General features: G+C 40.0%; 2 protein-coding genes across 4 annotated transcripts in view; one reads left to right on the top strand and one right to left on the bottom strand.

Annotated features, from left to right (window-relative positions):
* The window catches only part of LOC133644348 (LIM/homeobox protein Lhx8), a 61,747-nt gene that overhangs the window by 32,141 nt on the left and 3,763 nt on the right, over positions 1-25,843 (bottom strand). For 2 of the 3 annotated variants that reach the window (XM_062038752.1, XM_062038750.1), the window contains exons 2-3: positions 11,267-11,463; positions 5,579-5,635 (exon numbers count right to left, since the gene is read on the bottom strand). The gene's annotated coding sequence lies outside the window, so the exon portion shown is untranslated. Of the gene's footprint in view, positions 1-5,578; positions 5,636-11,266; positions 11,464-14,659; positions 14,731-25,843 lie in introns of those variants that run through there. The other variant, XM_062038751.1, reaches the window with a different exon arrangement.
* erich3 (glutamate-rich 3) overlaps positions 11,349-25,843 on the top strand; it is a 30,414-nt gene continuing 15,919 nt past the window's right edge. Inside the window, exons 1-8 of the mRNA XM_062038427.1 lie at positions 11,349-11,513; positions 20,376-20,469; positions 20,542-20,667; positions 20,784-20,855; positions 20,972-21,097; positions 22,925-23,071; positions 23,147-23,347; positions 23,451-23,631. Coding sequence (XP_061894411.1) covers positions 11,494-11,513; positions 20,376-20,469; positions 20,542-20,667; positions 20,784-20,855; positions 20,972-21,097; positions 22,925-23,071; positions 23,147-23,347; positions 23,451-23,631 — 967 coding nt within the window. The 5' untranslated portion in view covers positions 11,349-11,493. The remainder of the gene's footprint in view (positions 11,514-20,375; positions 20,470-20,541; positions 20,668-20,783; positions 20,856-20,971; positions 21,098-22,924; positions 23,072-23,146; positions 23,348-23,450; positions 23,632-25,843) is intronic.

Genomic DNA, 25,843 nt, shown 5'->3' with positions numbered 1-25,843 from the left:
CCCTGAGATCTCCCGGTCGACAGTCGGGGAATCTTTTTTTTTTCTCCCCTGAATGGAATTTATAATCACCCCTCTTCTTTTTCACAGCTAATTGTTATTTTAAAGCTCGCTGAAACGCTTGCTTTGATTGCCGAGTTTATCGCCACCCGTTCAAAACATATCCATCTCACTTGCACCATGCAGCACCGCCCGGTCCAGTACACCTGCTCACTGGGAGAGGATACCCATGAGGCCACTATTGGAGGATGATTATTTATTTTTATAATAATTTATTATTATTATTTCTTTTTTGACCCACGTGATGAACTTGCCATGTATAAAAATGTGCTGCTTTTTTTTTTTTTTTTTTTTTTTTTAATGAAAGAAACTGCTGTTCTAAATGTGTCCACTGGATGTCATAACAGAAATTCTGTTAGGCAAGCAAAGGGTTTATACCGGGGCCAAGCAAGAGGTACACAGTAAAGGGTGACTCCTCCTCGAGCCACATGATAATAATAATAATTATAATAATATATTTCATTTTTTAAAGCACTTTATATTGAACAAACAATCTCAAAGTGCTACAGTGCACTTAAAAAAAAGAACAAAGCTATCCATCTATCCAACCATCTTCTTCCGCTTATCCGAGGTCGGGTCGCGGGGGCAGCAGCCTAAGCAAGAAAGCCCAGACTTTCCTCTCTCCAGCCACTTTGTCCAGCTCTTCCCAGGGGATCCCGAGGCATTTTCAGGCCAGCCGGGAGACAAAGTCTACCCAACGTGTCCTGGGTCTTCCCCGTGGCCTCCTACCTGTCGGACGTTCCCTAAAAACCTCCCTAGGGAGGCGTTCGGGTGGCATCCTGACCAGATACCCGAACCACCTCATCTGGCTCCTCTCGATGTGGAGGAGCAGCAACTTTACTTTGAGCTCCCCCCGGATGGTAGAGGTTCTCACCCTATCTCCCAGGGAGAGCCCCGCCACCCAATGGAGGAAACTCATTTTGGCCGCTTGTACCCGTGATCTTGTCCTTTCGGTCATAACCCAAAGCTCATGACCATAGGTGAGGATGGGAACGTAGATCGACCGGTAAATTGAGAGCTTTGCCTTCCGGCTCAGTTCCTTCTTCCCCACAACGGATCGATACAGCGTCCGCATTACTGAAGACGCCGCACCGATCCGCCTGTCGATCTCACGATCCACTCTTCCCTCACTCGTGAACAAGACTCCGAGGTACTTGAACTCCTCCACTTGGGACAGGGTCTCCTCCCCAACCCGGAGATGAACAAAGCTAGAACAACAAATAGCTGCCCCCAACGAGTAAGATAGATAGTAAAAGAAAAAAAAACTAGAACAGCCTAATAACTAGAACTAGCACACATAAATATAACAAAAGGCTTTTTAAAAAATATGGGTTTTTAAGCCTTTTTTAAAAGCATCCACAGTCTGTGGTGCCCTCAGGTGGTCAGGGAGAGCGTTCCACAGACTGGGAGCGGCGGAGCAGAAAGCCCGGTCTCCCATGGTTCGGAGCTTTGTACTCGGAGGTTGGATGAGGTTAGCCTGTCCGGAGCGGAGGTGTCGTGTGGAGGATTTGGGGGTGAGCAGTTCTTTGAGGTAGAGGGGGGGCATTTCCATGGAGGCACTGGTGAGTTAGTAGAGAGACTTTGTAGCCAATCCTGAGTGGAACAGGAAGCCAGTGAAGGGATTTGAGAACTGGTGTGATGTGATCGTATTTCCGCACTCTCATCAAGCTCCTAGCAGCACTATTTTGTATGTACAATCCCCGTTTCCATATGAGTTGGGAAATTGTGTTAGATGTAAATATAAACGGATTACAATGATTTGCAAATCATTTTCAACCCATATTCAGTTGAATATGCTACAAAGACAACATATTTGATGTTCAAACTGATAAACTTTTTTTTTTGTGCAAATAATCATTAACTTTAGAATTTGATTCCAGCAACACGTGACAAAGAAGTTGGGAAAGGTGGCAATAAATACTGATAAAGTTGAGGAATGCTCATCAAACACTTATTTGGAACATCCCACAGGTGAACAGGCAAATTGGGAACAGGTGGGTGCCATGATTGGGTATAAAAGTAGATTCCATGAAATGCTCAGTCATTCACAAACAAGGATGGGGCGAGGGTCACCACTTTGTCAACAAATGCGTGAGCAAATTGTTGAACAGTTTAAGAAAAACATTTCTCAACCAGCTATTGCAAGGAATTTAGGGATTTCACCATCTACGGTCCGTAATATCATCAAAGGGTTCAGAGAATCTGGAGAAATTACTGCACGTAAGCAGCTAAGCCCGTGACCTTCGATCCCTCAGGCTGTACTGCATCAACAAGCGACATCAGTGTGTAAAGAATATCACCACACAGGCTCAGGAACACTTCAGAAACCCACTGTCAGTAACTACAGTTGGTCGCTACACCTGTAAGTGCAAGTTAAAACTCTCCTATGCAAAGCGAAAACCGTTTATCAACAACACCCAGAAACGCCGTCGGCTTCGCTGGGCCTGAGCTCATCTAAGATGGACTGATACAAAGTCGAAAAGTGTTCTGTGGTCTGACGAGTCCACATTTCAAATTGTTTTTGGAAACTGTGGACGTCGTGTCCTCCGGACCAAAGAGGAAAAGAACCATCCGGATTGTTATAGGCACAAAGTGTAAAAGCCAGCATCTGTGATGGTATGGGGGTGTATAAAGTACTATCTATCTATTAGTGCCCAAGACATGGGTAACTTACACATCTGTGAAGGCGCCATTAATGCTGAAAGGTACATACAGGTTTTGGAGCAACATATGTTGCCATCCAAGCAACGTTACCATGGACGCCCCTGCTTATTTCAGCAAGACAATGCCAAGCCATGTGTTACATCAACGTGGCTTCATAGTAAAAGAGTGCGGGTACTAGACTGGCCTGCCTGTAGTCCAGACCTGTCTCCCATTGAAAATGTGTGGCGCATTATGAAGCCTAAAATAGCACAACGGAGACCCCCGGACTGTTGAACAACTTAAGCTGTACATCAAGCAAGAATGGGAAAGAATTCCACCTGAGAAGCTTAAAAAATGTGTCTCCTCAGTTCCCAAACGTTTACTGAGTGTTGTTAAAAGGAAAGGCCATGTAACACAGTGGTGAACATGCCCTTTCCCAACTACTTTGGCACGTGTTGCAGCCATGAAATTCTAAGTTAATTATTATTTGCAAAAAAAAAAAAGTATATGAGTTTGAACATCAAATATGTTGTCTTTGTAGTGCATTCAATTGAATATGGGTTGAAAAGGATTTGCAAATCATTGTATTCCGTTTATATTTACATCTAACACAATTTCCCAACTCATATGGAAACGGGGTTTGTACATGAAACTTAAAACCTGCCGTTTTATGTCTTCTGCTTCGAACACGTCGTCGTTCGCCACCGTCGTTGCCACATAATATCTCTGTCAAACACGAGAAAAGTGAACTTAACCCTTTTGAATAGTTTTTACCTCCGTTTTTTACTTTATTTATTTATTTATTTACAGACAGACATAGTTTTGTAATTCATTATTGTTACTTTTGTTAATATCAAAGTCCGTTCTGCAAAAAGGTCATCCCTAGAAGCACACAGCTTATGGACAGGGACCCACAGTTAAAATATACATCATCATATAATATGCAAAATACAATACAACACATTTCAGAATCTACCCACCAAACCATTTATTTATTTAAATACAGATTTACAATTTTATTTATAAATAAAAAAGTAATCTTTAAATCCACCAAATCTGTCTCAATATCCTATTATACAAATTTAATTAAGAGGTTGCATGCTGAAGATCTGCGATAATATCATCATACATACAGAGGTCAAGACCAAAATGATGCAACTAATGTGAATTCCTCAACCATAAGGGGTCTGCTAAATATACTAAGCATAACGTCGCAATAAATTTAGCTTAAAACGCTTTTTTAAAATGTTTAAAGAATTTGATTCTTTTATAGAGCTATCGATCTCATTCCAGATCATCGGGCCTCTACACTCTAACATCAGGCCTGGGCAATTATTTTGACTCGGGGGCCACATTTAGAGAAACAAATGTGTCTTGGGGCCGGTATATCTATTTTTAGGAACACTAATACAAAACCTCCCAATAATGTCTGATTGAATGCTAAAAACGTAATGACAGACCGCCTTAAAAAACTTAATGGAATTTTACATTGTTCTATGAAAGATAAAACACTGAATATTGACAAAATATGAATGTCTCACCCTCTTTCGATCGACATATTTTACAATGAAGTGAAACGCAACAAAAATGCAACAAACAGTGAAATATGAACGCGAAGGGTACAAAATACACCCACCTACAATCTGATATATCACTAAGCTTTAGAACTTTGTTGTGAAAATCTCCTTCCGCGTCTGTGTAAACGCTTCCCGCCCACACTGCTTGGTGCCTCGTCTGAGCTGCTGTGACGTAGATTACTATAGTAACTAATTAGATGACCATAGTAACTAATTAGATGACCATAGTAACTAATTAGATTACCACAGTAACTGGTATATCATCCATAAGCGCAGATTCCAACCATTGAAATACTTTGTATAGTTCAAGACTTGCGGTCATTAGAAAACATCACTGCACATCATAATGTCAGCTAGTTTCCATCTTAAAGATCTAAAAAAAATTATTTGGGAATGTCCGGCGGGCCAGATTGAAAAGCTTAACGGGCCGCATGTGGCCCCCGGGCCTTAATTTGCCCAGGTCTGCTCTAACATAAAATCTGCTTAGTGAGAAGAATTATCTTATCAGACAGAAAATAAGCAAATATCCCCCTTATTTGAGATATTTAATCTTAGATTTCAATTTTTGCAGTGTGGTGTAGATTTTTATTATTACCTCCACTAAATGCATTTGAAATACCAGGAGTAGTTAGCATCCAAAGGTGCACCTTTTCACTTTCTCATGCACTCCAAATCATTTAAAAAAATAAACTAGTTGTACATAATGATTTTGTATTAATGTGGGGGAAAAAACGCCTTGGCTTAACATTTACACTACATAGATATTTTAATTTTAGATGCTAACCCACACACATTTTACACTTTATGACACATGATCTTTTTAAAACCCAAATAGGTGAAAGTATCTCTGGCCAACACCACATCTGTCAGGTGTCTTCAAATGTGAAGAAGTTTTACTTTTTCTAAATTTTGTTATGCAAGGGGCTAACTTATTTTTGCACATGTACAATATTGATGAATGTTGAAATGGTTAGGTGTAACATTTTGAACTGCACTGCATCATAACAAGTGGTGTCACTTGGTCATTACCTCCTGAGCTGGAGTGCAAATATTAGAAACAAAACTGCAAACTTTACAACCACAATATCAACATATTGTTACATATTAAAAAGGCAGAAATGTTGACACTACACGTAAAATGACATGTAGATTGGTATGATTTCCTTTGGTTTTGCAGTAACAGGCCACTATTTGTGTTTTGGCGTATTGGGCGGAATACTTCAAAACATACCAAAAATGAAAAGGTCAAACAAAAAAGGCCAAAACAGAGCAAATTCTGCCAAATGTGTTTACTTACTTACCAAACATTCAGTGCATCTTATGTGTGGCAGAAACATGGCTCCACTCTCTGGTCAACTCTGGTACACACAAAAACACATCAATCACTCACAGGAAAAAAGGTGCAGTATATAATTAACTACTAACAACACATACAAATACTTTAAAAAGATATGTAGATAGATTTAATTTGTTGGTGCTTGATAGTTCTAGCAACGATGACATCACATTCCACACCCTGGAAACGATACCTTCAGCAAATACATTGACTATTGAGTTTTCAATGTTCGATTATAATACATTTTCAGTAGAAAAGTGATGGTTTAATAACCCTTTTTTTTGTCATGTGTTAAGATGCCAAAATGAATGCAAAATGGTTTGTATATCATTAAGTAAGACTACGTATTTGGTTGAAGGGGGCAGGAAAATATAATCATTTTCTTCATCCTGCTCCTTCTCAGGCATTGATGTGTAACTGTATAACTGAATAGTTGTGGTATAATTGTCTATCAAAGATGCACATCAATGAAGGAGATAAATAAAAATGAAATGAAATGACGTGTAATTTCTCTACATGTCCACTAGAGGGCAACAGAGGACCTGCAAACGACTGTACTGTTTAGTCATGCAGTGAAACGACAAGCAGGGTCAAAATTACATTAATTGACATGTTGCAAAAATAAAGTATACCCCAAATAATACACGGGACCTGGAGATATTCGTTTTTTTCTTTTTTTGGCAGTTTATGGAATAAATAGTAAAAAAAAACTTACATTTTTTTTTATTGTGTCTCCAAACTGACATCAAAGTGTGCTTTTTCGTGTTTCCCAACTTATGTAAGTATATACACTACCGTTCAAAAGTTTGGGGTCACCCAAAAAATTTTGTGGAATAGCCTTCATTTCTAAGAACAAAAATAGACTGTCGAGTTTCAGAGGAAAGTTCTCTTTTTCTGGCTATTTTGAGCGTTTAAATGACCCCACAAATGTGATGCTCCAGAAACTCAATCTGCTCAAAGGAAGGTCAGTTTTGTAGCTTCTGTAACGAGCTAAACTGTTTTCAGATGTGTGAACATGATTGCACAAGGGTTTTCTAATCATCAATTAGCCTTCTGAGCCAATGAGCAAACACATTGTACCATTAGAACACTGGAGTGATAGTTGCTGGAAATGGGCCTCTATACACCTATGTAGATATTGCACCAAAAACCAGACATTTGCAGCTAGAATAGTCATTTACCACATTAGCAATGTATAGAGTGTATTTCTTTAAATTTAAGACTAGTTTAAAGTTATCTTCATTGAAAAGTACAGTGCTTTTCCTTCAAAAATAAGGACATTTCAATGTGACCCCAAACTTTTGAACGGTAGTATAACTTTACACATTATTTTTTAATAGGTTTCATTACATAGCTTTATTGGCATCACTCGGCCTTAGACATACAGTACTGGCCAAAAGTTTGCCCACACCTTCTCATTCACAACGCAACTGATGGTTCCAACCCCATTGATAAAGCAAGAAATTCCACTAATCGACCCTGATAAGGCCACCGGTGAAGTGAAAACCATTTCAGGCGACTACCTCTTGAAGCTCATCGAGAGAATGCCAAGAGTGTGCAAAACAGTAATCAGAGCAAAGGGTGGCTATTTTGAAGAAACTAGAATATAAAACATGTTTTCAGTTATTTCACCTTTTTTTTGTTAAGTACATAACTCAACGTGTTCTTTCATAGTTTTGATGCCTTTAGTGACAATCTTTTTTTCACTTTTTTTCAAAACATGAATATTGTATTTTGTTAATGGTAATGGAACACAAACTTTGTATTTTCTTCATATGTTGTCTACATCAGTGTTTTTCAACCACTGTGCCGTGGCACACTAGTGTGCCGTGAAATACAGTCTGGTGTGCCGTGGGAGATTATCTAATTTCACCAATTTGGGTTAAAAATACTTTTTGCAAACCAGTAATTATAGTCTGCAAATTATGTGTTGTTGTTGAGCGTCCGTGCTGTCTAGAGCTCGGCAGAGTAACCGTGTGATACTCTTCCATATAAGTATTTGGCAGCCGGTAGCTAATTGCTTTGTAGATGTCGGGAACAGCGGGAGGCAGTGTGCAGGTAAAAAGGTATCTCATGCTTAAACCAAAAATAAACAAAAGTTGAGTGCCCCTAAGAAAAGGCATTGAAGCTTAGGGAAGGCTATGCAGAACGAAACTAAAACTGAACTGGCTACAAAGTAAACAAAAACAGAATGCTGGACGACAGCAAAGACTTACTGTGGAGCAAAGACGGCGTCCACAATGTACATCCGAACATGACATGACAGTCAACAATGTCCCCACAAAGAAGGATAAAAAAACCTTAAATATTCTTGATTGCTAAAACAAAGTAGATGCGGGAAATATCGCTCAAATGAAGACATGAAACTGCTACAGGAAAATACCAAAAAAAGACAAAAAGCCACCAAAATAGGAGCGCAAGACAAGAAATAAAACACTACACACAGGAAAACAGCAAAAAACGTAAAATAAGTCACGGTGTGATGTGACAGGTCGTGACAGTACACCTACTTTGACACAAGAGCTACAGTGAGTCATGGTTGGTTATGGTTTCAAGTCATATCCAACAATTGTGACAACGACTTTTTACTGTCAACTGAGTTTCGTTTTTTAATGATTTCTGCTGGTGGTGTGCCTCCGGATTTTTTCAACGCAAAAACTGTGCCTTGGCTCAAAAAAGGTTGAAAAACACTGGTTTACATAACATGTAATGGTGGTTCATTGGTCAACATTATGCATACATTTTTTTTACAGACATTCTTCAAGCCAATTTCTGACCATCTCTTCCTTTTTACATGCCTCCACTTCAACAGCGTCTTCACCCCACCATCTTTGTTGTAGTTTTTAGCACTTCCATAGTGAGTCTACTGACAGATATAAATTAGAACTATACACTACTTTGTATTAGCAATGGCAACAGCAGAGGATGCATGTGCATTTACGAGACAGTCTTCCCCTCAACAAGAGGATAGCAAAAAAAAGAAGCTGCTTATTGACTACAGCTGTGGACTACAATGGCGGACCCGCGCAAAGCACTTTGGGTAAATGCATATGATACATGCATAATCCGGTGACGTCATTGGTGCGGAAAAAACGTGACCGGTTTTACAAATTCCGAACTGCTCGATTGGCGGAAGTATGAAGGAAGGCAAGATAATTTTATAAATATCTCCGCATTGCCTCAATGGTTTGATTTCAACATTTTCAGGACTTATTCAGATCCCAAATACACAACAGCAGGTACCACCAATAGGTAAGAAAAGCTGGTTTTGCATAATAGGCCCCTTTTAAGGCTGTAGAACCATAAAAAACAAAACAAAGAAAGGTAAGAATAGTAATGTAAAACGGATATTGTTAGTAATACAAGTATTACTTCCGCTTATCCGAGGTCGGTTCGCGGGGGCAGCAGCCTAAGCAGAGAAGCCCAGACTTTCCTCTCTCCAGCCACTTCGTCCAGCTCCTGCCAGGGGATCCCGTGGCGTTCCCAGGCCAGCCAGGAGACACAGTCTGGGTCTTCTCCGTGGCCTCCTACCGGTCGGACGTGCCCTAAACACCTCCCTAGGGAGGCGTCCGGGTGGCATCCTGACCAGATGCCCGAACCACCTCATCTGGCTCCTCTCGATGTGGAGGAGCAGCGGCTTTACTTTGTGCTCCTGCCGGATGACAGAGCTTCTCACCCTATCTCTTAAGGAGAGCCCCGCCACCCGGCGGAGGAAACTCATTTCGGCTGCTTGTACCCGTGATCTTGTCCTTTCGGTCATAACCCAAAGCTCATGACCATAGGTAAGGATGGGAACGTAGATCGATCGGTAAATTGAGAGCTTTGCCTTCCAGCTCAGCTCCTTCTTCACCCCAACAGATCGATAAAGCGTCCGCATTACTGAAGACGCCGCACCGATCCGCCTGTCGATCTCACGATCCACTCTTCCCTCACTCGTGAACAAGACTCCGAAGTACTTGAACTCCTCCACATGGGGCAAGGTCTCCACCCTTTTCCGGGCGAGAACCATGGCCTCGGACTTGGAGGTGCTGATTCGCATCCCAGTCGCTTCACACTCGGCTGCGAACCGATCCAGCGAGAGATGAAGATCCTGGCCATCAGGACCACATCATCTGCAAAAAGCAGAGACCTAATCCTGCAGCCACCAAACCGGATCCCCTCAACGCCCTGACTGCGCCTAGAAATTCTGTCCATTAAAGTTATGAACAGAATCGGTGACAAAGGGCAGCCTTGGCGGAGTCCAACCCTCACTGGAAACGGGTCCGACTTACTGCCGGCAATGCGGACCAAGCTCTGACAGTGATCATACAGGGAGCGGACCGCCACAATCAGACAGTCTGATACCCCATACCAGGGGTCACCAACCTTTTTCAAACCAAGAGCTACTTCTTGGGTACTGATTAATGCGAAGGGCTACCAGTTTGATACACACTTAAATAAATTGCCAGAAATAGCCAATTTGCTCTATTTACCTTTAACTCTATGTTATTATTAATAATTAATGATATTTATCTTTGTGGAAACACTGATCATCTTAATGATTTCTCACAAAAAAAAAAATATAGAAACAGATAAATATCAATATGCAACACTTTATTTTTATATTTTCTCTAAGTGCACATTTTTCAAATTGAACATTTTCAAATGATCACTTCTAAGACAGTCTTGTGAAATCACAATATCCCATTTTAACTAGCTAGCCACTAACATTTTTTAACAAATCATGAATTACTTTGCACCATGTTTGTACAAATAATAACTAATGTAAAATACAAAAGTCAACTCTCAAATTTTTAAAAATATCATGTCACACTTTGAACTGGACACCAAATCTGTTATCTGTTTCTTTGTCAGTTAGTAAAGACCAAGTCTTTAAAATATATATATATATATATATTTTCTTGGATTTTCAAATTCCATTTGAGTTTTGTCTCTCTTAGAATTAAAAATGTCGAGCAAAGCGAGACCAGCTTTCTAGTAAATAAATCAAATTTAAAAAATAGAGGCAGCTCACTGGTAAGTGCTGCTATTTGAGCTATTTTTAGAACAGGCCAGTGGGCTACTCATCTGGTCCTTACGGGCTACCTGGTGCCCGCGGGCACCGCGTTGGTGACCCCTGCCCCATACGCTCTGAGCACTCCCCACAGGACTTCCCGAGGGACACGGTCGAATGCCTTCTCCAAGTCCACAAAGCACATGTAGACTGGTTGGGCAAACTCCAATAAACCCTCAAGGACCCTGCCGAGAGTATGGAGCTGGTCCACAGTTCTATGACCAGGACGAAAACCACACTGTTCCTCCTGAATCAGAGTTTCGACTATCCGGCGTCGCCTCCTCTCCAGTACACCACAAGTATAGTTATAATGATTACAAAATTGGAAAAAAAATATTTTCAAATCCTGAAAATACATTTCTATTAAACTGTAACCACATCATTTCCCCTTTGTGGGATGAATAAAATCTATCCTATCCTATCCTTGCCCACAAATGTAGATGAGTTACAAATAGTTTGTACACATACATGAAAATTCAAAGTCTGTCAATAGAGCAGAGAAAATTGTGTGTCTAGTTTGATATTAGTTGGACTGTGCGAGCGTGTGTGCATGTGTGTGTGTGTGGGTGTGTGCGTGTGTGTGTGTAAGTGGAAACCTGCCTGCCTGCTTGCTTGCTTGGCAGCATAGTCACGTGATATCCCATGGCAACCGCTTGGTGTCATCAGTTTTACTCCAGGAGAAGTAGAAGCTGCACCGTCCTAGATCGCATGAGACTTCTTCGCTCCAACAACAACAACAACTCTGCCGCCGCGTCGACTGCCTTCTAGTCGGCCTCGTCCTCTTCCAGCCTGTGTGCCTGCGAGGCGGAAACATTTGAGATAGAGCCATGAGTCACTTCAACCCGGGGTATGTGCTGCTGGATTTGACATGTTTAGGGGCTGAACTGGGACCAGGGTGTTTACGTTTACGGTATTAAATTGTATTTGTGTGTACACATGACTCCACATTGTTGACAATGTCGCTGTTTGTGAAACAAAAACTGAGTAACAGTATCATATTTGAGATTGACATTTAAATGATTTGTGTGCGATGTGACAAATAAGTGCACAGTCCTGTTTGTAGTTCCATTATATACGGTACAACAAATACATTTTTTAAACTGAGTTGATTTTGACCACATGGTTGTTCATTAACAAGCGCAAGGCAGCAGCAATAGAACCAATGTTGTAATGGCGGTAAGGAGGAAACTGCATGGTCAGAATTAATAGCACTGTTGAAACTGATGAGTTAAACGCAAGCAAAAGTATGGAAGGAGCAAGACACATTAGTTACACACCAACAGCTGAGCAGTGCATTTCAAAGTGCATGCAGAGGTAGATAATCACTTATTACTTGCTTTAAATGCAGCTACTGGCATCTTGTGGAATTATTTAAAAAAAAAACATGATGGGGTTGTCTACAGCCACAGCGCTTATTAGAGACAATATCAAACGACATTATTTATTCACTGTAAAAAAAAAAAAAGTTGAGAAAACGCAAATTTTCAAGGCAACATGATGCAACAAGATGTTTGCGTTTTCTCAACTTTTGACTACTATTGTTGACTTAACTAAGATTTACAAGTTGAGATAAGAGTTATATCATATGTCACATAACTCTTAGACAGTTATGTCATAAGTCACATACACTACCATTCAAAAGTTTGGGGTCACCCAAACAATTTTGTGGAATAGCCTTCATTTTTAAGAACAAGAATAGACTGTCGAGTTTCATATGAAAGTTCTCTTTTTCTGGCCATTTTGAGCGTTTAATTGACCCCACAAATGTGATGCTCCAGAAACTCAATCTGCTCAAAGGAAGGTCAGTTTTGTAGCTTCTGTAATGAGCTAAACTGTTTTCAGATGTGTGAACATGATTGCACAAGGGTTTTCTAATCATCAATTAGCCTTCTGAGCCAATGAGCAAACACATTGTACCATTAGAACACTGGCGTGATAGTTTCTGGAAATGGGCCTCTTTACACCTATGTAGATATTGCACCAAAAACCAGACATTTGCAGCTAGAATAGTCATTTACCACATTAGCAATGTATAGAGTGTATTTCTTTAAAGTTAAGACTAGTTTAAAGTTATCTTCATTGAAAAGTACAGTGCTTTTCCTTCAAAAATAAGGACATTTCAATGTGACCCCAAACTTTTGAACGGTAGTGTATGTCATATGTCATATGTCACATAACTCTTATCTCAACTTGTGAATCTTAGTTAAGTCAACAATAGTAGTCAAAAGTTGAGAAAACGCAAAAATCTTGTTGCATCATGTTGCCTTGAAAATGTGCGTTTTCTCAACTTTATTTTTTTTACAGTGTTGGAATAGAGCCATTTTGTCCTTTCAGTACATTTTTGCTGCATTTTGGTCATTTTTGTGTTACATTTTAAAATGTCAATGTCCAATTCTTACACAGGTGTACAATACACTCGCAGTTATTCAACAAGACCTTAATATTTCTAAGGGCATAACACATTTTGATTTATATTTTTATTACTTTTTGTGCTCAAATTTTATCCTGAGCGCTAAACCAAAATGGAAAACATGCATAGTTTTTTTTAAATGTATTTTAATCCTCTCAATGACTTTTGATCAAACAATGTCAGTTTTCAGTTAGTGCATTTACATAAGGTATTTAACTAATTTAAAATATATACAAAAATATACATTACATGTTTGATATTTAAGTTTATTGAGAAATTTGAACAAAAAAGGTCATCCAAAATGTTTTCACACTGATACGATTTAGAATACTTTTTGAGACTGCTTAATGAATATTCCTGCATAAAAGAGATTAGTACATAAGACAATGTATGAACCTTTGACACAGAACAAATGACTTAACAATAGGGCCGGTACCCATTGTTGGGCGGCAAGAGCCCCCCAGGGGACCAGCAAAAGATTTCTGTTTCTCAGCCATGGTCTGTATGGGCCGCAGCGGTACTCAGTTGTAATGCACTTTTCCACCACTTGTGGCAGTAATGACAATATCAAACAAACAGAAGAAGTTTGGAGCTAAAGTCATTGAGAAGTTTCTTTAGTGCAACAATTATGACTAAAGTGGTGAAGCTGTATTTTTATTTGCACTTAAAATTTTTATTGACAGTTTAGTTAAGAAAAATATATTATAATTTAGTTAGAATTTATTTATTTTAGCACTGCGTAATTGTCTGTACATTTGTTTTTCATATTCCTTCTTATTAGGGTTGTTGGTCGGAATGACAAGGCCGTCGATTAGTTACAACTTGGTCGCTTTATTTATCATTTCCACATGGCACAACCGGACATCCACCATGCGATTGACACTCCTGCACATGCTAGCGCTAACTCTCCTAACTTGCCCACTCACTTACTCACGTCACTCACCCCACATACTGCAATTCTTAAAGGAGCACACACACACAAATGTGGCGATTAGTATTAGCACCTTTGCTTCAAACTTAGGTAAACATTTTAACAATTAGCTTGTAGTTGTTACACATGTCCTGCTGTTCGGCTCCGGTGCAGACTGTAGTCGAAGAGCACAGGGAAGACCTTCCCTTCAGGGTCGATGCCATTTCAATGCCTTTTAATTTATATTTTAACCTTGTAAAAATGTTCTTTGACTGTGAGTGTTTAATGTAGTGTAAAATTTTCTGTTAAAATAAAGCCAATATTGACATTTTTCGCAGTTCCCTTTATTTGGAAAAGTATAGAAAAGTATTGATATACATTTTGGTATCGGTACTAAATTATTGGTATCGGGACAACCCTACTTCTTATGTAGTTTATTTGTAATCAGCCTCACCTAAGCCTTGTTAATAATCTTTGTGATTAACGCGTGGTTTCATATCATTTGACAAGGTTTATCTTGTTAAACTGTAAGTAGATTAGATATAATTATAGAATTGGATTACAATTAAGCATAAAATTACTAAATAAGTGTCAATATTTAGGTGGGCCCGGGGCCCTCTGTAGTGGAAAAGTTGGGCCCTGTGGTTAAAAAGGATAAGAACCCCTGACTTACCAGATGCAGGGAATTTTGAACAACCTTCAATACAGATTTAAAACATCCTGTCTTCTGAAAAAAGGTTAAAGGGAAAGGGCAGGGGGAAAGTGTATAGATTCATCATATGAGGTTTAATTAAAAGACAAAAGCTTAGCACTTTTTTACGTGACGTTCTCTCTAAACTAAAGCGTCATATGTTAGGTATGATTCAAAGGCAAAGCTTATTACGTTAAGTTCCATGCGCACACCCTTACGTAAGTGCATCTGTAAGAAGCATAGGTTTTGAGGGAAGGTCCTTCTTGCCCGGCATGATCCAACGTGCGTTAGTGGTATGTCTGGACAATAGGCCACACTGCAAAAAGTCAGTGTTCAAAAACAAGAAAAAAAATAAATACAAAAATTAGAGGGTATGTTCTTTGAACTAAGCAAAATTATCTGCCAATAGAACAAGAAAATTTGGCTTGTCAAGACTTTCCAAAACAAGTAAAATTAGCTAACCTCAATGAACCCAAAAATACCTTAAAATAAGTATATTCTCACTAATAACAACTGTACTACTATATGAGTACGTATTTTCTATTGTTTCATTGAAAATAAAACAGCAAAGTCCATTTCGCTGTCATCTGTTTTAATATGAGACACAATTGTGTCAAAGTCATGATTTTTTTTTCCGTGCTTGAAATAAGAAATTATAACTTTAAAAAAGTAGTTTTATACTTGTGAGTGTCGATGACACAGCTTTGCAACAGTTGACATTCTAGTTTCAAGCATGTTTTACTCAATATAGGTCATAAAATCTCAGCAACAAGCTGTAATATCCTACTGAGATCATTTAAGACCAAAACCCTTGAAACAAGTAAAACACTAACATTAAATCTGCTTAGTGAGAAGAATTATCTTATCAGACAGAAAATAAGCAAATATCACCCTATTTGAGATATTTAATCTTACTTAGATTTCAGTTTTTGCAGTGCAGAAATTCTCCGTGAGTATGTCTTTTTGTAGATGCAAATACATGTAACTGATTGAATACTGAAATAAATAAATACTGTAAATGTCTGACAAGTTTTATTCTCCCTCTGATCGAAACGTACACGTGTTCCAGCGGACTTGTCGAGATCTGAGGAGGCCTGTCACCAAACAATACCCTCAAAAAGAACTTTGGCACTTTTTGTCTTGTTTGGCTTTGAATGTCCCCATATTGGAGCATTTATGGCAGGGGTGTCAAACTCATTTTAGATCGGGGGCCACATGGAGCAAAATCTACTCCCAAGTGGGCCGGACTGGTAGAATCACGGCACGATAACTTAAAAATAAAGACAACTTCAGATTGTTTAAAAATAGAACAAGCACATTCTGAAATTGTACAAATCATAATGTTGTTGTTTTTTTTTACAAATTACCTGTTGCAGTTAATAGTTTATATACTTTATTTGTCGTTATTTATATTTCTGAATAAATTATGTGATAATGTTCATCAGTCAACTCATTGGTGTTCATTTTTAATCTATCAAGATGAAAAAATTATATCAAAATCCAATTACAGTATATTATTTATGTAGTTTGCTCATTTTCCTCGACTGATGTACTAACATCATGTGGTTTATTTTGTACATATGTAGTGTAATCAACAAAGATACAAAGAATTGCTATTGTGACATCCAGTGGACACATTTAGAACAGCCGTTTCTTTCATTCAAAAACTTCAGGTTAATTTTTATACTTAGCAAACTCATTCCGCGGGCCAGATAGAACCTGTTCGAGGGCCTGATCCGGCCCTCGGGCCGTACGTTTGACACCCCTGATTTATGGTAACATGGGACTTTTTTTTGTCATGGCTTAAAAGAGTCAAAACTAGTGACGATGCTCAAATGTTGCAATGACAGGTGAGTTTTGTGTGTATTTTCAGTGTTACCCAGGTGCTACCATTCACTATTGACATGTTTTCATCAGTAAAAGCAGGCACCAGGTACTATATCTGGTACCTGGAACACAGACCATGTGGTAACATTAACACAGGCCTCTCATTGGTCGAGCTTATTCGTCATCACTTTAACATTTGAGAATCTGTGGCTCAAAATGAGCAAAATAAACAAATATGCTAAAATTGGCTTATCATGAGACAGTTGCCTCTCTGCTGCAGCGTGCCCTCAATCTCCCATTTGTGGCATTCTCAGAGTCTAACCTGTTCCAACCTAACAAAGCGTAGGAATTGCTGTAGCGCCATGCTTGAACAACCGAGGTCCCAAGAGAGCATCCGGCGGTGAAGAGCGTTCAGAGGGAGACAATCCAAATGCACAAAAGACATGCAGACAGGGTCAAGTGTGCTGTCCCCTTCAAATGCCTGTATGTAATCAGACACCTGTAACACATCCTGCAGCTGCAAAAGGTTTCAGGAAATAACAAAGGCTGTCCATGACTAGAAATTTCTCCTAATTTAACAACTTAATTTTCCTGATTGTTTGTCTGTTTTTGCCTAATCTAAATCATGCATTTATTTTACCTTAATCTACATTGTGAATTTAATCAAACATTACAAACATTACTTGTATTTATTTGCATATTAAATATTTCTAATCTCATTCATTTAAATTTATTTTAGTTGTTTTTTTAATGCACTATTTTTTATTCTTTTAAACTTGTTTGTATTCTTCCTTTCTTTATTCAATGCATAAGCCAGTGGGTTCCAAAGTTTTTCTGCAGCGCCCCTCTTTGGAACATAAAAATGGTTGTGGGCACCCTGCCCAAAAATCAAATAAAAAAATAATTAATTGAAATGGTAATATTATAATTATACTCATGTATAATAATGTACAGTATGTAAATATACATTGCATGTGTATACAAAAAATACTTTGTGACAATAATCTCGACAATAACATGGTTTGCAGTCAGATATGTATATTTTTAGAATGAAAAATGGTAACAATATGGAAAAATCTATGTTTAAGGTCCCTGCACTAAACTTTGGACACCCCTGCTTATTTTCCACTGAGTTGAATGTGTGGTTTGACTTCAACTGTGAGCAATCACAACTTTATTTAGCTTGTTAACTTTCCATCGTGAGTGATTAATTCAGAAGGGAAATAGAGTTAGTGTAAGTTATTTTACATTATAACAGTCAGCCTTAACGAACTGCGTCGTCGTCAGCCGGAGGATTTTTTGGAAACGCTGGAGACGACTTCATTTGTTTTTATATTTTTTCCGTTGTCGTTCCCTCCAAACAGCTCATGACGCCTGCCCCTCCGCCCCCCGTTATTGCACCGCGCCCCCATCGGTGGGCACATGTATGGAGTCTTTATTATGAATGTTTTTTTGCGGACACTGAATTTATGTTAACCAAACTTTTTGCATTTCAATTTTGTGAACTGAATTTTTTACACCAAATTATATTGACAATTTCATTGAATAAAAAAATTGTGAGCAAAATTTAAAAATTCTGTGTAAAAAAAATAAATAAAGTACACTGCAAATGATTTGCAACTTGCCAATATTTATTTTTTTTTAAATCCATAGTTTTAAGAGCTATTTACTTATTTTTAGTCATTGACTTTACATAATGACTAAAAATAATAGTCGTGAGTTCAATCCCGGCCTCGGGATCTTTCTGTGTGGAGTTTGCATGTTCTCCCCGTGACTGCGTGGGTTCCCTCCGGGTACTCCGGCTTCCTCCCACCTCCAAAGACATGCACCTGGGGATAGGTTGATTGGCAACACTAAATTGGCCCTAGTGTGTGAATGTGAATGTTGTCTGTCTGTCTGTGTTGGCCCTGCGATGAGGTGGCGACTTGTCCAGGGTGTACCCCGCCTTCCGCCCGATTGCAGCTGAGATAGGCTCCAGGGCCCCCCGCGACCCCGAAGGGAATAAGCGGTAGAAAATGGATGGATGGATGGATGGACTTTACATAATAATTAAAATTTTAGCATGAATAATTCAATTTTGTCTATTGTAGTATAAAAATGTTAAGAAAATAACTATTCAAATAAGATATTTTGGTTTTCCTCACAGAGAAAACCTGTTTAAAGATTCTGTAACATCCCGAGGATGCTTAATTTAAGAATTGCAAATTGAATAATGCATGTTTTCAGAATAAAATACTTATTTATAGATAGACAAATCCTAATTTAAGATAATTTATCAAGTAAAATTAACAAGTTGCATGGACAGATAATTTAAAAAAAATTTGGTTGGGTTTTTTTTTTTCTTAAAATCTTAAAATAAATTTTGTCAGTTCTTTTTTGCAGTGAAAAAAATAGTGTTTGAAAAATCAATGTGATAAAAATTTGTGCAGAAAAATTCACCTGCAAGCGTGACACCCCGTTGGCTGGTTTTGAGACAGGATCGAATGCTTCTGTCTTAATTTACCGGAAGTGGGTTACGAGTTTTGAAGCAACAAATACAAAACCCAAAACCAGTGAAGTTGGCAGGTTGTGTAAATCGTAAACACAAACAGAATACAATGATTTGCTAATCCTTTTCAATTTATATTCAATTGAATAGACTGCAAAGACAAGATACTTAACGTTCAAACTGGAAAGGTTATTTTTTGCAAATATTAGCTCATTTGGAATTTGATGCCTGCAACATGTTTCAAAAAAGCTGGCACAAGTGGCAAAAAAACTGAGAAAGTTAAGGAATGCCCATCAAACACTTATTTGGAACATCCCACAGGTGAACAGGCTAATTGGGAACAGGTGGGTGCCATGATTGGCTATAAAAGCAGCTTCCATGAAATGCTCAGTCATTCACGAATAAGGATGGGGCGAGGGTCACCACTTTGTGAACAAATACGCGAGAAATTGTCGAACAGTTTAAGAACAAAATTTCTCAACGAGCTATTGCAAGAAATTTTGGGATTTCACCATCTACGATCCGTAATATCATCAAAAGGTTCAGAGAATCTGGAGAAATCCCTGCATGTAAGCAATGATATTACGGACCTTCGATCCCTCAGGCGGTCAGTGTGTAAAGGATATCACCACAGGGGCTCAGGAACACTTCAGAAAACCACTGTCAGTAACTACAGTTTGTCGCAATGTGTTGCTGCCATTAAATTCTAAGTTAATGATTATTTGCACGAAAAAAAATTACAAGTTTCTTAGTTCGAACATTAAATATCTTGTCTTTGCAGTCTATTCAATTGAATATAAATTAAAAAGGATTTGCAAATCATTGTATTCTGTTTTTATTTACGATTTACACAACGTGCCAACTTCACTGGTTTTGGATTTTGTATTTCTGCACTGAATTTTTTTCACACTAACATTTTTATACTCAAAATTTTTACACACTAAATTTGAAAAAACACAGTATTTCACCAAACTGATATTTTAAACATACATATTGCTCAGAAAATGTTATTTAATAACATGGTCAGCATAATTTGATGTACAAAATTCAGTGTCAAAAAAAAAAAAAGCTTCCATAATAAAGACACACATTAACCTCCATACACGCGGCCCACTTTGCAAGGTTATTGGCTAAAGCTATCAATTGTTGCACACTCTCTATTCCTTTATCTTCCTGGTAAAATGGTGACATTTAAACACAGGAAGTGAACAACCTTTAACGAGTTTTCTATTGTCCGTTCCGGACATGTTGAATTATGCAACTGTAATCATGTGACGTTAGTATACTTTACAAATAAAACCATGACCATGACTCATACTGTACAAATAAAACCATGACCATGATTCATTGTGGGGTTGTTTTTGTTTTTTGTTCTTCCTGCAGGCTTATTTCAGCCTACAACAGCCTCACAGACAAACACCTCACCGGCTACTTCAGCAGTACTCGCATTAGGAAACACTTGCAGAGGGCAGGACTGGTGCGCCATGAGCATTGCCACTGTGTTTACCAGTGCGAAATAACATTAAATGCCCTGTGTTATCGCCTGCAGATCACGAGGAGTGGGCGTATTGTTCCCGACAAAGAGTACAGACACAAACTGGTCCAGAGAGCCCACAAGAGACATGTCAGAGAGTGTTTGGCCCAGGCCATTTTCCTTAAGGTGCTGGAGATGGAGGTAGGGACCGGGTTTAGAACACGCTGTACAAGACACACACAAACAAGTATTAATAAAAGGCAGTCAAGCTCACGTGGCTTAATGAGGGATGCTAATTCAACCACCTTCCCGTGCAGCGTCTTCATCAAATAGAGATTAAAAGAAAACTGGAGGAGTTTGCCAGAAGGGAGCGAGTGCACAAGATGAAGGTGCGCCATTTGCATGTCAATACTGCTGTTGTTGTTGTGGCTCCACGATGAATAATCATCTTAGGGCTTCTCATTTGTGTATAGATGACATTGTGTTCAAGGTTTGTGTTTCCAAGGTGGAGCGTTCTAAACGATTTGAAGAAGACACACGGATTATGTCGCCACACCCACCCACGGGTGCAAGGGCTGTCCGGAAACAGCACTCAGGACCTGTGGCGGGTCACTGTGGATCCTCAGAGTCTGTGAGTCGAATTCAATTAATGGGAAGTTTCTGGGAAAATGTGGGTCTACTTTTATTTTATTTTATGAACTATCGGAATAACCACCAAGAAAAGATAAGTAAGGACACACTCACATTGTTCTACAGCAGACCTGGGCAAATTAAGGCCTGGACATTCCCAAATATTTTTTTTAGATCTCAAGATCTAAACTGTAGCTGCCATTATCACGTGCAGTGATGTTTTCAAATGACCGTAAGTCTTGAACTAGGGTTGTACGGTGTACCGGTATTAGGTATTAGTATAGTACCGCGATACTAATTAATCATATTCGGTACTATACCGCCTCTGAAAAGTACCAGTCCACCACTCCCCCGCGCCCCCGTCACGTCGTGTCATTGCTGGTTTACGAGCAGACGAGCATGTTCGGCAGCGCACAATCACTGAGTACTTACAAAAAGACACAGTGTGTAGACAGAAAAGGGAGAACGGACGCATTTTGGCTTAAAAACTAAAGATAAAGGTGAAGTTATAACACTGAAACGCCCTCAGGAAGAGGTGCTTTAAGACATGACTAACTAGCTAGCTAGCGGCTAAAGTCCAGCCTTTGTCAGCAGTGTTTTAGCTACTTCTAAATCACTAATCCTCGCCTCCATGGCGACAAATAAAGTACGTTTCTTACAAGTATCATCCCTGCAGGACGAGGAATAGCTAAACATGCTTCACTACACACCGCAGCTCACCGGCGTCAAAATGTAAACAAACGCCATTGGTGGATTTACACCTGACATCCACTGTAATGATACCAAGTACAGGAGCGTATCTAGTCGATACCACTATGATTACATCAATATTTTTTGGCATCACAACATCTTCTTTCGTTTAAAAAAAATGTATATTATGTTTATAAACTCAGGAAATATGTCCCTGGACACATGAGGACTTTGAATATGACCAATGTATGATCCTGTAAATACTTGGTATCAGATTGATACCCAAATTTGTGGTATCATCCAAAACTAATGAAAAGTATCAAACAACATAAGAATAGTTGATTATTACATTTTAACAGGAGTGTAGATAGAACATGTTAAAAGAGAAAGTAAGCAGATATTAACAGTAAATGAACAAGTAGATTAAGAATTCATTTTCTACCCCTTGTCCTTAATAATGTTGACAAAATAATAGAATGATAAATGACACAATATGTTACTGCATATGTCAGCGGCTAGGTTAGGAGCCTTTGTTTGTTTACTTACTAATAAAAGACAAGTTGTCTTGTATGTACACTATTTTAGTTAAGGACAAACTTGCAATAAGAAACATATGTTTAATGTACCCTAAGATTTTTTGTTAAAATAAAGCCAATAATGCAATTTTTTGTAGTCCCCTTTATTTAGAAAAGTATCGAAAAGTACCGAAAAGTACCGAAAAAATTATCGAAATACATTTTGGTATCGGGACAACACTAGTTTGTAGTAATACATATGATTAGAATATTTTAGCATTATCTTTGGCTTCAATTACAGTGTGTTATCCTAAACATTTCCGCAACTTCATTTTACACACAATAAAAACATTTTAATCTTTTTTTTGGGGGGGACAAATACCACAATAACATTGTACTGTGGCCTGAAAAAAGTGAATATATCATACCTGGAGGTTTTGATACCGTTACTTCCCTATTAATAACTAATTGTCTGCTGTTGACAATTTTAATATCCATTGCCAACGTAATAATACTGCATAAACAAATCTCATAAGCAAACATTTTTATTTTTAAGCAGTTTTTTTTTGGTCTTTGTCAATACTTCAAAATATGTTTCTGACTGATTTTTTTTGTGTGTGCAGCCTGGTTCGTCTCGTCCCAACACAGCTCCGGGAAAGATGCAGAAGCCTGTGCGTTTGAAGCCTATCCACAACAACAACAACAACTCAGCCTCCACTCACAGACTCCATGAGGCGTTCAAGGACCACCACCCCCCATTCAACTGCACTGTAAGGCCTGCACCAACACTCATGTCTATTTTGATGCACACAATGGAGATAAATATACTTATCCTCCCTTGCAAGATGGAGAGGGCGCCCAGGAGGCACACGACCACCTTAGATCCCCCCCACGGTGTCTCACCTTACTGCCTCCCGGTCGTCAACAACTTTGTTATGCCCCTCCCTCCGGCCACTAAGAGGAAAGAAAGGGGGCCTGACGGTGCTCCCAGAAGCACACTCAGGCGACGACGCCTGCGGCCCGTCACCGCCTCTAGCGGAGCCGACGTCAGTGAGCTCTTTACCCAAGGAAATTAGCACAATCAGACGTCCAATTACCGGCAGCAATTACAATTTACAAATTAGGTTTTTGATTTGGTCTCACATGTAGGAGCAGCCTCTCCTAAGGACGACAGTGCATCAGAGCAAAGTGTGCGTCACCATGGTGTATTTTGGGAAATCCGTGCATCTTTCCCATGACCTGGACGACCTGCGGGATGAGATCAAAGTGTTCCAGCAGCACTGTGGAGGAGAGAACCTCTGCGTGTACAAGGGCAAGCTCCGTGAGGGAGGTCAGCGAGGAAGATGTGATACATACAGTACATTGAGCTGTCGTGTATTTGACTGTAAGGATATTTCCGTAAAAATTAGGGCGGTTTTTTTCCGTGCAATATTTATCTTTGTAAAATGCTAGATCTTTGTCACAATATTGTAATAATAATATCATCAATATCATTATTTTTGTACAATTACAAAGGAAATCATGTAAATTCAGAGCTATACTACTGTAATAGTATACTTTTATTCGCCAGCAATACCACAACAAAATTATTGTGAGGTTTTATGATTGTAATTTGAAAAAACGTTTTTCTTCTAAAATGCTGTCCTAATTCTCATAACACAAAACATAACCGCCATTGCAAAGTTAGGAACGTTTAGCTGGAAATATTACAACTTTATCCATCCATCCATTTTCTACCGCTTGTCCCTTTCCTTCTAACATTATGACAACATAATTTATTTCTGCAAGTTTATTTACTTAAAATTACAAAAAAAAATATATATATATATATACTAATGCTATTCTATCTTGTGATGCTTCACCTCTTCATCATTACATAGTAACTGCAGCCGTAAGCCAGGAGGTTTGCTGGGCCTGACAACATCTGCCCAGAACTCGTGCTCCACGCTGCCCCTGCAATGAAGTCCTGGCTGAGAGTTTTCCTGTCTTCTTGCCTGCGCCAACTCCGGATCCCCAGGATTTGGAGAAGGGCCACTGTTGTCGCTATCCCCAAGCCGAACAAGCCAAAGGATGACGTAACGAGCTACAGACCAATCTCGTTGCTCTGCGTCCCCTTTAAAGTCCTCGAGCGCCTGATTCACGCCCGTGTCGAGCCCATCATAGACCCCCACCTCCCCCGGGAGCAGGCGGGTTTTCGACGTGGGAAGTCCACGGTGGATCAGGTCGCCCCCCTTACCCAGGACATCGAGGACTGCTTTGAGGCGAAAAAGAAGGCCGGTGCCGTCTTCATAGACCTGACTGCTGCCTATGACACAGTCTGGCACCGCGGCCTCACCTGCAAACTTCTCCGCCTGCTTCCAGACAGGCACATGGTCAAAATGATCATGGAGCTTGTCTGGAACCGCAGCTTTACTCTCACCACCAGTAACGGAGATAAAAGCAGGTTGCGGCGCCTGAAAAATGGCGTCCCCCAGGGATCTGTCCTGGCTCCCCTCCTGTATAACATCTATACATACGACCTGCCTGCCACAGTCTCACGGAGGTTCGCATACGCAGACGATCTCGCGCTGCTGCACTCCGACAGGGACTGGCAGGCCTTGGAGGGAACTCTAAGCCAGGACATGGAGACTTTAGTGGCTTACCTCCATAACTGGAGATTGAAGCTCAGCGAATCCAAGACGGTGACACAAGCTTTCCACCTATACAATTGGGAAGCGGATCGTGAGATCAGGTTCGAGGTGCGGAAGCCGGATGGGGCTTCCCTTACCCTATGCCGGCCTCGTCCTACACCTGAAGACCCTCGTCCTGACCCTAAATACCTTGGGGTCACCCTGGACAGGTCGCTCACTTTCCGTAAACACCTCTTGGCAACACGCAAGAAACTCAACACCCGCGTCTCACTGCTGAGACGGTTGGTCGGGTCCGGTTGGGGTGCCGGGGCAAGAACTCTGCGAACAGCAGCACTTGCCCTGGTCTACTCAACTGCTGAGTACTGCGCACCTGTCTGGGCGCGCAGTGCTCACTCTAAACAACTTGATGTCCCGATCAACGAAGCCTTGCGTGTTATCACTGGATGCCTGCGCCCCACCCCTGTGGAGCTACTGCCCATCTTAGCAGGCATCCAACCCGCTGAGCTTCGTCGCCAAGGTGCTGTAGCAACTCTGGCGGGCCGGGCAAACATGGATGAGAACCACCTGCTCCATGAAAGGCTCACACTCTCCTTAGAGCCAACGCCCCGCCTCCTCTCCAGAGACCCACTGGTACCAGCCGCCCTGAAGCTCCTGCAGCAATGCAGTGACAACAACATCAGGGCGGCTCACTGGGCGAATCACAAATGGAGCACGGACCTGGAGCATACCATCTCCTCCAGACTCCGTGACTTCATACCTGACACCGGCTCAATACCAGGCCTCTCACTACCACGAGTGGCCTGGGTGAGGCTTAACCGCCTCCGAACTGGTGTCGGTCGCTTTCGCTCAAACATGTTCCAGTGGGGCTTAGCACCTAACGCGACGTGTGAGTGTGGCGCGGAGGAGCAGACT

The sequence above is a fragment of the Entelurus aequoreus genome, linkage group LG27 (genome assembly GCF_033978785.1).
Source record: "Entelurus aequoreus isolate RoL-2023_Sb linkage group LG27, RoL_Eaeq_v1.1, whole genome shotgun sequence".
Taxonomy (NCBI): Eukaryota; Metazoa; Chordata; class Actinopteri; order Syngnathiformes; family Syngnathidae; genus Entelurus; species Entelurus aequoreus.
The sequence above is the reverse complement of the archived record's forward strand: the minus strand, read 5'-3'. Positions and strand labels throughout refer to the sequence as shown.